The 12,567-nt window shown below is 38.3% G+C and overlaps 1 protein-coding gene and 1 long non-coding RNA gene across 5 annotated transcripts in view; one reads left to right on the top strand and one right to left on the bottom strand.

Moving 5' to 3' along the window:
- LOC128700496 (multiple epidermal growth factor-like domains protein 6) overlaps positions 1 to 12,567 on the top strand; it is a 434,002-nt gene that overhangs the window by 407,792 nt on the left and 13,643 nt on the right. For all 4 annotated transcript variants that reach the window (XM_070098931.1, XM_070098929.1, XM_070098930.1 and 1 more), the window contains 4 exons: positions 4,423 to 4,551; positions 6,698 to 6,860; positions 7,628 to 7,810; positions 11,400 to 11,540. In XM_070098931.1, coding sequence (XP_069955032.1) covers positions 4,423 to 4,551; positions 6,698 to 6,860; positions 7,628 to 7,810; positions 11,400 to 11,540 — 616 coding nt within the window. The remainder of the gene's footprint in view (positions 1 to 4,422; positions 4,552 to 6,697; positions 6,861 to 7,627; positions 7,811 to 11,399; positions 11,541 to 12,567) is intronic.
- The window catches only part of LOC138854641 (uncharacterized), a 33,154-nt gene that overhangs the window by 11,317 nt on the left and 9,270 nt on the right, over positions 1 to 12,567 (bottom strand). The window contains exon 2 of the long non-coding RNA XR_011393835.1: positions 11,386 to 11,547. This is a non-coding gene — a long non-coding RNA (uncharacterized lncRNA). The remainder of the gene's footprint in view (positions 1 to 11,385; positions 11,548 to 12,567) is intronic.

The raw sequence follows: 12,567 nt of genomic DNA, 5'->3' as shown, positions 1-12,567 counted from the left end.
GTTTTGAGACTTTACAAATAAATTCCATTTTGATTTTTTATTCACATAATGAATTTTTATTCACACCAAAAAATAGAAGATTTACTGTTATGCAATACTGTAATAATTGTATAAATATCATCACTATATTTGTGAATGCATATTAGACCCACCAGCTGGCGTGTATTAGACGTGTGAGGTCGTTTGTTTACTCTTGAATATCGGCAAAAATTTAACATTTCTGCTACTTTGAGCTTAGTTTCAAGCCATTTCCTGTGCTAAAACCAATCAAAATCATCTCTATTTCTGTAAAATGTCTTCCATTCTATCAAATGAGACCAAGAAATTGCAAATACAACTATAAAAAACATACGAAAAGCACTGCAAAGTCGCTGTTTTAATCGAAAAATCATGATTTCAGTTTTTTCTCTCATTATACACAGTGTGCTGCAGGATCTGTTTTATGTGGTGCACACATACCACATAGATGTATTCTCTCATATCTAGGCCCAAATGTACCACTCACAGTTTATCAGAATGAGCTGAGCTCATGACGTAGATCTACAGTTTGGACCCTGAACGTAAAGCCGTAGATCTACGGGACGGACCCTGAAAGGGTTAAAAAACAGAACTAGGTATTAAAAGACAATAAAAAAGTAAAATACACATACAGTACACTCATTAAATACCTTAGTTAAAATATTTGTAGGGTGAGAGGTGAGTAGTATTTATTGTAGGAAGAGGAGGAAAGAATGGAAGAAGTACAAAAGAAGTTCACTTTAAAGGGGTTAGCTGGTGTGTTCTCGAAAGTTTGTATTGTGGTAAAAGCTTCACAAATGTATGAGAAATGAATGTGTATGAACCAACTGTGTGGAGAACTGGTTAGATAAGTACACTTTCCTGCATGAAACAAGCATACAGCTATCAGTACTTATCTGGTAACAGCACGATGTCTAGCAGCCTCCCCATGAACATCCCTTTGGGGTGCCGTTCCAGATTCCACAGTGGTTGTTGATTAACAGTTTTGTTAGAAAACAATTTGCCCCAAAGGAGCATATATCCAACATTTCACTATCATCTGAAATGCATAGTGATACTTGGGTTTGGGTGAATTACCACTATCGTGGAATCTATTCGTAATTCCAGTCAAATCCCGCCCCTACCTATTAGCTGCAGCTAATGTAATTAGGTGTGGGTATGACTGGACTTACCTGGGTATTGTAACTGACCCAATTTCTCCTAGCTTGTTGTAGGGGAGGTGTGACCCTGGTATTGTTGTCTTGAGTAGGCTGCTACAGATGCATAGTTATGTCCCCACTCATTGATAAGGAGTCACTTTGTTCATAACACCTGAATGCATACCATGACACAAACTTTACACATGTTGGGATTATACCACTGATGATACACTTGTGTTTCATTTTAGCACTAGTTTTCCTAGTGGAGATTGAGAGTATTTCAGAGTTTACAACACAGTCAGTATTTTCTTTGTTCTCAGTGGGAGATTTGTGGCTTGTGGTCACGCTCTGATATCTGAATTCAACCTAGCTTGTCGCCCTGCCCAAGTGCCCACAGTCACCCTTCGCACAAAAGAACTGCTGAGTTCAGCTTTATATACCTTCCTTATTACACATTGCAACAGTATTCAATACAAGAGGGTAGGTTTCTTGTTATTTAGCTGTAGACTAGAATTCCTAATAGTCCTAATTTGTAGATAGTGGGGCACAGGTTTTCCCTTAATTTTCCTGCTATGGAGAAAAGAGTAATTACTGTACTCTCGTTTAACCTCGTTGTGTAGATGATCAAGTGAAACAGTCTGTCTAGTAGTGGATGAGTGAAACAGTCTGTCTAGTAGTGGATGAGTAGAACAGTCTGTCTAGTAGTGGATGAGTAGAACAGTCTGTCTAGTAGCAAGGAGAAGAAGGCGTGCCTCGTGATGCTATGGTACATACATGTAGTTTTCATAAAGCTGTTTATGAAGAAGGAAGAGTCCACTAGCCTCCTGCAGGAGAGCTAAGTCCCTCATAGGGCTGAGAGGGGACTGAGAGGGCTAAGAGACACCCCCTTTACTGGAGAAATTTTCTCCACAAACGTACAGGAATTAATATACGTACGTTCATCTGTTTGTTTACATTCTCGGTGTGTCTGTCTCTCTCTCTCTCTCTCTCTCGTTTATTTAATAATAATAATAATAATAATAATAATAATAATAATAATCGCTCTGGGGCACTTTATTAACCCTTTCAGGGTTTCGGACGTACTAGTACGGCTTACGCACCAGGATTTTTGACATACTAGTACGCCTAAATTCTAGCGCCCTCGAATCTAGTGAGAGAAAGCTGGTAGGCCTACATATGAAAGAATGGGTCTATGTTTTCAGTGAGCGCAGTATAAAAAAAATCCTGCAGCACAGTGCGTAATGAGAAAAAAAAAACTTTGACCGTGTTTTTGGATTAAAAGAGCGACTTTGCACTGTATTTTCGTATGGTATTTATTGTTGTATTCTAGTTTTCCTTGTCTCATTTTATAGAATGGAAGACATATTACAGAAATTGAGGTGATTTTGACTGGTTTTACAATGAAAAGTACCTTGAAATTGAGCTCAAAGTAGCAGAAATGTTCGATTTTTACCAAAGTTTAGAAGTAAACAAATCATGCTAAGCGTCAATACACATCAACTGGCGAGTCTAATATTCTTTCACAAGTGCTCCGATATTGTTTATACCATTTCTTCATTAATGCAATAGTCTGCATAACAGTAAATCTTCTACTTTTTGTGAGAATAAAAATTCAAAGTGGAAAGCAAAAGAATGTAAGAGGGGCATGGGGACATGACTAATGAACAGAGGAAATGTTATTTTAGTGCCAGGAATGTCTTTCTTATTTATTCTGGACCCTATTTGGAAATTGGCATCTTTTGAAATTTGTGTGAAATTGGCAAAATTGCTAAATTCTGACCACTGTATTGGATAGTTGAAATCGGTAAATGGGTGGTTTCTTGTACTCATTCGATAGGAAAAATGGAGTTCTAGCGAAATAGTTATGATTTTTGTCGACTAGTACACTGGAATTGGCCGAAAATAGGGCTCAAAGTGGGCAAAATTGCCGATGCATAAACATCTTCGAGACCGCTAACTTTGCGAGAGCATAATTCCGTAAATTTTCCATCAAATTTCATAATTTTGGTGTCATTATGATCGGGAAAAGATTCTCTATCTTTTCATAAGAAAAAACAATTTTTTTTTTTTAAATTTAGGTGACCCTGAGAACAAGTCTGGGAGAGGGCCTGGGGACCCTGAAAGGGTTAAATGTCATATGTATTTTGTGTACCACACCTACACGAAATATACGATATTTAAAGCACTCCAGAGCAATTATTATTATTATTATTATTACCATTGACATAACTTGTTCACTGTAAAGGAGTTAGATGTGGTGTTTGTCTGTTTGTTTACATTCTCTGCATCTCATTTACAATGGCATCTAAGGGGGAGTACGTTAAGAAAGTTTATTCAGGTACAGGTACACATAAATAGTCACATAAATTATCATACATAACAGTATGTGTGTTGATTACTTAGGATAACCTCAAAAAGTCACTTTGGGTTATCCTAGGTAATCTACACACATGCTGCTATGTATAATAATTTCTGCAACTGTTTGTGTATCTGTATCTGAATAACCTTACTTACTTTTCCTTAGATGCTATAATAAACGAGACATGCAAAGAATGCAAACAAATAGACGAACACATCATCTAACTCCTTTACAGTGAAATTCTTTTGTACTTCCATTCTTTCCTCTTCCAAGTGCTGCTGTGCTTCATACTCTGTCTTGTACTATGGGTGCACAATAAAGTACAAATTAATAGACAAAATATATAGTCTTGGAGACTGCTTGATGCTGAGCTGCCATTTCCACAACCCAAGTTCTCATACAGCATACAATACCAACAGGTGTGTGGCCCGGTGGCCTGGTGGCTAAAGCTCCCGCTTCACACACGGAGGGCCCGGGTTCGATTCCCGGCGGGTGGAAACATTCGACACATTTCCTTACACCTGTTGTCCTGTTCACCTAGCAGCAAATAGGTACCTGGGTGTTAGTCGACTGGTGTGGGTCGCATCCTGGGGGACAAGATTAAGGACCCCAATGGAAATAAGTTAGATAGTCCTCGATGACGCACTGACTTTCTTGGGTTATCCTGGGTGGCTAACCCTCCGGGGTTAAAAATCCGAACGAAATCTTATCTTAGGTCAGATTGCTGGTCATAAATGAGTGGTTGTTAAACAGGTAGGTTAAGTGAGGAGTGCCTGTATAAACAGATGAGTCACTCATTGCAAGAAGCAATACAGCCTCAATCTTCCAGTTGCTGCTCTCAAGGACACTGAATAAAAAATTAGCAAATCAGACACTGACAATGATTTTTTTTTTTTTTTTTTACAGAAGTGCAAGTGTGACAATGGTGGTACCTGTGACCCTGTGAGTGGACAGTGCCAGTGTCACGATGGTTTCTATGGCCCCACCTGTGCCCTTCCCTGTCCAGATGGCACCTATGGCTTTAACTGCAATGAGGTGAGGTGTTCTTTGACAATGTGGAGCATCACTGCCTTTTCTAATTAATCATTCAACTGTCCAGGCTATCTATATACAGATTCTTGAATAACAAGGCCTTCCTTGCCCCTAGAGTCTGTCACCCAGGACTTTTCCACTTAGATTCTTGGCTATCCAAGTCTTTCCTAAATTCTTAGCTACCAAGGTCTTTTCTACTTAGATTCTTAGCTATGAGGCATGGTCACAGACCAGGCCATGGGGGCATTGATATACTCCACGTATATTCAAACTTTCCCTGCCTATATTCTTAGCCATCTGAGCCTTCATTATTTAATTTTTTTGCTAACCAAAACTTCCATACCTAGGGTTCTTTATTATGCACCTCATACCCATCCTGTGGGAGGTAGTCAACAGATTACAGAAGCACATAATTTCAAGATTATTATTCTTATAAACCTCCGCCTTGACCAGCTCACATTAGTATTAAGATTAAATAAAGACATGTTAAAAAAGTTAATCACTCTTATCTTGTCTAGATTTGCCCGAAATGCCTAGGCATGCCAGAGGCCTTCTTTGTAATTACCGTATTTTGCAACATATAAGACACTCCAATGCATTAGACACATCCCAATTTAGAAGGTAAAAATCAGAAAATAAATTAAGAGTGCCTAATACCAAGTAATATTTACTTGACTGAAACCTATGGTAATTTTACATGCAGAAATAAGGTTATGTTTGATTTATGGGTAGGTCAAAACATACAATAGGCCTAGTGCTCACCTGAACACCCTGATGATCTCTCAGTTTGAACTGGTGAAACAGTCACTGGTGGCTGAGTTGCTGCAGTGTGAGCAACTCTATACAGTGAGGGTCCCAGAGTGCATACTGACGTGTCTTTGTCAGTGACTGTCAGTATAAACAAAAATGGCTGCTTCACCCATTGCTGGGCCACTGTATTTGCTTGGCAATATTTGAAACTATAAGTACCATAACATTCGGTAAATATGATTACCAGTACCTAGTAATAAAGTGAAAATACCCAGCATGTGCTAACAATAGCTTAGTATACAGTAGCATTATTTTTAAGTTCCTACCATAAATGATGCTGCTTTGTGACTTTGGTAGTTTAAGAAATAAGAAAGGAAGGTGTTACTCAAGTAGGAATTTTGTTTTCTGTCAATATCCCATTACAGTATCCGTATTTCATAAATAGCTTGTCTCAAAATGTTATTAATGTACAGTTGTACTGTAATTTTGGAACAATGGACTGGGAGAGCTACAGCCCACCTCACACCCCAAACTTACAGCTCCTGTCACTGACCTTCAGTTTATAGGATGCAGGGTGGTTTTTGGAGACATTTTATGGAAAAAAAAAATGTCTAATAAGCTGTGAAACATGGTAATATTTTAAAATATGTAAACCACACATTGTAAGCTTTACAGGGAACTAAACATTTTCATTTTCAAGTAGTTATTATGTACAAGGATTAGTCTGCCTGAAATGCCCTGGCATGACTAGCTTTCTTTGTACTAACAAACCAAAATTGCAATTACACATTGTAACCTTTGCAGAGAAATAAAATCTTTATTCTTTTCATTCTTTTATCCAAGAGCTAATTGTCTAGATTCTTTGATGTCTAGGCCATCCTTATGCAGATTCTTTTCAATTCAGAACATCCCTACCTAAATTAATTGGCATCTATGCTTCACCCTCAATAGATTTTTAGTCACCTAACCCATACCTACCTAGATTCTTAGCAATTTAGCCCTTGTGTAACTGAACTTCTCTTTCAGCTTAAATATGTGTCCCTCAGAATATAAAATAATCTTAGAATTATTATATTATAATTTTTATTTATTAATGGAAGGAGAACTAACTCTGTGCAAGGCAATGAGATTCAATCTAAGGAAGGGAAATCCAAGTCAGATTCCTTGAATCTAAAGCCACTTACTGGCATCAAGGAACCTTCCTTGAGAGGATTGGATTTGATTGTCCTAGCTGTCTTCTCAGTTCCTATGTGTGGCTACTAAGTCTCTGTCTGATATTGCTAACCTTAATGTTTTTATTTATAGAAAATTCTATGAAGAAAAGTCTCCAGAGCTTTGTTTACTAGTTATGTATATTTCGTGGGTCCACTAACATTGGTATTGCACGTTGGTGGGGCAGACATGCGAATGTGAGCATGGGGGTATGTGCAATGGTGTGGGAGAGTGCGTATGCCCTGCTGGGTACACGGGTCCTCGATGTGAGACCACCTGCCCAGATCAGACCTGGGGCCTTCGCTGTGCCTTCTACTGTGCCTGCCACAACAATGCCATCTGCCACCCAGGTAACTGACAGTCACCAATGCTATCAGTCTCTACTATTTAAAACCAATAACTGGAAATTCAGTGCAGTTAGCATTTCTTTCCATCATGGATTATTATAAAGTCTTGACTAAATTTTTAGAATGGAACTAAACAGACCTATTTTTATTACAGTTTCCATTTCCATTTTGTAGTCTAGCTGTGTTTTGTTCCAGTGAAATACTGACTCTTTCCTTTATACTGTCATCTAAATTATTATATACATGCAGAAGCACTAAGTCCATAGGGGTCATACAACACTTAACCCTTAAACGGTCCAAACAAATCGACGTTCAGATTCGTAGTGCTACAAAAGTAGATCTACTTTTTTTTACATATTTTCAAATATAACAAAAAACAATGTAGATAAAAGTTTTTTTTACACGTTTTCAAATGTAAAACAAAAAAGATCTACATTTTTTTACATACTTTCAGATGTTGAAAAAACGTATATATACGTTTGGACCGTTTAAGGAATGAGAGGAGATCAAACTGAAACAGAGAATGAAAACTGTTCAGATTCCTCTGATCAAAAGCCCTTAACTAGCATGTAGGCAACTTTCATTGAAGGGTTCATATGCAAAGAAAATATTAGATATTAGAACCATCCTCACACTAAACCTGCAGGGGCTCTACAGTGCCTATGAAATGAGAGGCAAGTAGATTTTATCCAAAGGCAGGGTAGATCAAATTCCTTGGAACACAACCCTTTTATTACATATCTTGACTGCCTATTTTTTTTTTATTTCAGTGACGGGAAAGTGCCAGTGTGGGCTAGGGTGGACTGGACCAGACTGTAGCCAGGAGTGTGGACCAGGTCGGTATGGACCAGACTGTCAGCTGGACTGTGCATGCCACCACAATGTGTCCTGTGACCGCTTTTCTGGCTGTTGCCAGTGTGGTCCTGGTCGCTATGGCCGCTACTGTGAACTGGGTAAGTCACTCGCAATGGCAAGCTGGCTAAATTAGCTATTACTGTGAGTTAGCTAAGTTGGTCACCACTTGGAGGATTCCTGTTTACTTTGATATATTACAAAAGAATGTGACAACTGAAAAATGAAAAACCAATACCAGTATTATATTCATGTACAATGATATATTTAATCTACTGACATACACATTCATTATATACTCACTTATTCAATATTTGTATAAATTTAATGTTTACTGCCCTTGTAGCCTTAAGTTAGACTTAAGCTTGCCCAAAATACTCTGTATAACCATGGGTATTCTGCAGGCATTCAAATGTCACCCATTCCTGTATAAACAATGTATCATGAGGAAACAAACTTGAATTTGAAATCTGAACCCATAAGGGTCATAGTGCCTGGGTAAATATAGTTATTTAGGCTTGATCGAAGGGTGGGAAGGGTGCCATCAATTCATAGGATCAAGAGCCATTCACCAGCATCAACACACCCATCTTGAAGGGGAATTGATTTATATAGCATATTAGTTTAATATCTTTATTATGTACCCCATACCCATCCTGTGGGAGGCAGTCAACAGATTACAGAGGTACATAATGGGTCCAGGGACTGGGCCCTAAAGTTTAGATAGCTAAGCAAGTTAAAGTGATGATGCACTATTTACATGTTTATATTTCGTTACAGCATAGCGAGTTGTTTATGCAGACAAATTCAGTCAAAAATATTACAGTGTAACATACAAATAATTCAAAACCACATATATTATTTATATTGCCTTATATTTTAGTAAGGTGTGGTTATTTATAAATGGTAGTATGCAATATACAATACAACCTCTCCTCACTTAGCAATGAACTCGTTTACTAATGACTCACTTACGACGGGCTCCCTGATTAGTATACGTACCTAAATAATGTATATTAGAGCTGATTTCCTCTATTCTGAGTATTACAATATACAGTACATTACTGTATAAATGTTTAAAAATATACCAGAAATGTTATAAATGGTGCAAAGGTGACATTAAAACAATATCAAAGATGGTTGGCACAAACCCACTACTATTATAGTATGCTCCTCACTTAGCAACAAATTCATTTACTGATGTGGTTTTAGGAATGGAACTCCATCGTTAAGTGAGGACAAGCTGTATTCTTTCATTGAAATTCTGAAAGAGCGAGATATCCAAATGAGAAATTAAGGAATACCATGAAACAATAGTTGGGGAGTAGCTCGAGCCCTTCTCCAGCATGAAGGAAGAAACAGTGATGTACAAGTAGCAGGTGTAAGAGTCAGCACATAGACATTGTTTTTCTTGAGATTTTTAAAAATGAGGGAATATATTTGCATCTGGCATGTGGTTACAGTTTCTGTAGTCTGAGATAGCAAGAGTAGTACAGGAGAGCCCCATTTTACAGTGCTTTGCACTACAGCATTTCGCTAATGCAGTAGTTTTCAATTATACCCATTCTTCATTTATTCAAGACTTCCTACAATATATATATTTACCACTCCCTATAAGCTAATGATGAAAATATCTTAAGGTAAATAATGTGTGTACTGAATATGCATTTTTTAGGCCTAGCTCTATTATTCGCTTAATATATGATAGTGTAAACACGATATCAGGCTTTTATATACATTTGAAACTGAAAAAAAGGCTGTTTCACTTCACAGTAGCCCAGAACCTAACCTGCTGTAAAAGTGGGGCCTGCCTGTTCCTGAATACAATACAGTGGAACCTCAGTTTTCATGATTAATCTGTTTGAAAAAGTCTGATGAAAACTGAAGCAATATTTCCCATGAGAAATAATGTAAATCCAATTAATCTGTTCCAGACACCCAAAAATAAAAGCAAAAAATACATTTTACAGAGAACAACTATAGTTTTACATACAGAAAAGAATGAGAAATAAATATAAATGACTAATGAAATGGATAAATGAACATTTAATATCACTTTTACTTTTATTGAAGACTCTTGTTGGCATATGGAAGACGGCGAGGAGGCGAGACGGAGGGGGAGAGGTTACTCTTTGGAAGGGGAATCCCCAGCCGTAAGGAATTCAGGTATCAACGCCCTATCTGGGGTTACTTCCCTTCTTTGTCTTTTACTGGCATTAGGACCAGCTTGAGAGTCACTGGACATCTGTCGCACAAAAAATTTGTCTGGAGAGGTCTGTTTCTGGCGTCTCTTTAAGATTTGCCTAAAATGAGACAAGGCATTGTCATTGAATATATTGCAGACATGGCTTGCAACAGCTTTGTTATTGTGATATTTCTCCACAAAACTTTGCAACTCATTCCACTTTGCACACATGTCCTTAATCACTGAAGAAGGCACATTCTTCCCTCTCTCTTCCTCCTCCTCTGAAGCAATTTCCTCAGCTGTAGTCTGTTGCTGTTCCAGTTGAAGGTCTTGCAGCTCTTCAGTGGTTAGCTCTTCCCTGTGGTCATCCACCAACTCTTCCACATCCTGGCCACTCACATCCAATCCCATGGACTTCCCCAAAGACACAATAGATTCCACAACAGGCGTAGGGTCGTCAGGGTCAGCCTTAAACCCTTCAAAATCCTTCTCAAGGACACATTCTGGCCACAATTTTCTCCAAGCAGAGTTCATCGTCCTGGAAGTCACTCCCTGCCAAGCCTTATCTATAAGGCTTATGCAGTTGAGGATATTGAAGTGATTCCTCCAGAATTCTCTTAGGGTCAATTCAGTGTCTGAGGTCACTTCAAAGCACCTATGAAACAGTGCTTTGGTGTAGAGTTTTTTGAAGTTTGCAATGACCTGCTGGTCCATGGGCTGGATGAGAGGAGTGGAATTAGGGGGCAAGAGCTTCACTGTGATGAAACTAAACTCCTCCAACAATTGGTCTTCCAAGTCTGGAGGATGAGCAGGAGCATTGTCCATTACCAGGAGGCACTTAAGTGGCAATTGATTTTCCAGGAGGTATTTCTTCACACTCGGGCCAAACACTTCATTGACCCACTCAATGAAAATTTGCCTCGTGACCCATGCCTTATTGTTAGCCTTCCACGTCACACACAATTTACTCTTGATGACATTGTTTTGCTTGAACACTCGGGGATTTTCAGAGTGATACACCAGTAAAGGCTTCAGTTTGAAATCCCCACTAGCATTACCACAGAACAAGAGAGTTAGCCTATCCTTCATAGGCTTGTGTCCTGGCAATGCCTTTTCCTCCTGCATGATGTAGGTCCTCTTTGGCATTTTCTTCCAAAAGAGGCCTGTTTCGTCACAATTGAAGACTTGTTGGGGGAGGAATCCTTCAGCCTCTACATACTCCTTGAATTCATCAACGAATTCTTTGGCCCCATGTTTGTCCGAACTTAAAACCTCGCCATGCCTTATCACACTGTGTATGCCGGTTCGCTTTTTGAATTCGTCGAACCAGCTTCTGCTGGCCTTAAATTCGCTAACAGCAGCACTCTGTCCAGGTGTTTTCCTTGCAAGATCCGCATGCAACTGCCTTGCCTTTTCACAAATTATCGCCTCCACAACACTATACTTATACCCAACATGGAACATACTGTAAACAAAGCAATATTCACTCACTCTTCTTTCCCCAGAGTGTCCGGCCGGATTCTTTGGTGCCTATTGTACTCGTGCTTGTGAATGCCACAACGGTGCCACCTGTGACCCCAGTACTGGCCAGTGTCGCTGTGCCCCAGGCTTTACAGGTGACACCTGTGCTGATGCCTGCCCTTCAGGTGAGTCCTGAAAAGAGTATTTAATTCATAGGGTAATTCATATGGGTAATATAGCAAGTGAGAAAGGAATAAAAACAGTTACAAGAATAGACTGAGTTTGTGGGAAATGTATGTGTGTGGAAAACAAGTCATTATGAAATTATTTTAAAATTTACTGGGTTTAAAGTGTATTTGCTACATGAAGGGCCATTAAGATTTTGTGTTACCTATGCTCCACTAGACTATTTTAATCCTCAAAACTGGAATTAAATAAGTTCAGCAAATATGTGCCAAAAGATGCAAGCTTCTGGGTATATATATATATATATATATATATATATATATATATATATATATATATATATATATATATATATATACAGGAAGGCCCCACTTATACGGCGGGTTAGGTTCCAGGCTACCGCCGTAAAGCGGAAATCGCTGTAAAGTGGAACACCCTTTTTTTCCACTTATAAATGCATACAAACACTAGATAACAAGTTTACACTAACATATATTAAGTTAGCAATAGAACCAGGCATCAAAAAACAATAAAAAGGTACAATACACACATAGTGCACTCATTACTTACCTTAAAATATTTATAGTCTTAATCTAGGGTGAGACAAGTAGTATTTATTGTAAGAAATCAAGTGTGGTATGTATTGTAATAGCCAGGCTATTTCACCAGGCCACCCCACCCACACATACTATTCTATGATATTTAAGCATCCCAGAGCGATAAAATGTATATACAGTTCACTCATTACTTACCTTAAAATATTTGTAGTCTTAATGTAGGGTCAGGATTAAGTAAATGAGATAAAACGAATAAATGAGAGAGAGAAAGAATGAGTACATGAGAGGTGACAGGCCAGGCACAGAGTAAACAAACCAGGCTCCCACATCTTATATTTATGTTTATTTATTCTATTGTGGGGTGTATTTATCATCTTTTTATGTTATGTATCGTGTTTATTATATAATTTTGAAAAAAATATCATGGCTGGATTAATGAAAATGTGTATATTACCGTAATATACGACAT

This window comes from Cherax quadricarinatus, chromosome 65, assembly GCF_038502225.1.
Source record: "Cherax quadricarinatus isolate ZL_2023a chromosome 65, ASM3850222v1, whole genome shotgun sequence".
In the NCBI taxonomy this organism is placed as follows: domain Eukaryota; kingdom Metazoa; phylum Arthropoda; class Malacostraca; order Decapoda; family Parastacidae; genus Cherax; species Cherax quadricarinatus.
This window is presented reverse-complemented; position numbering and strand designations above follow the sequence as displayed.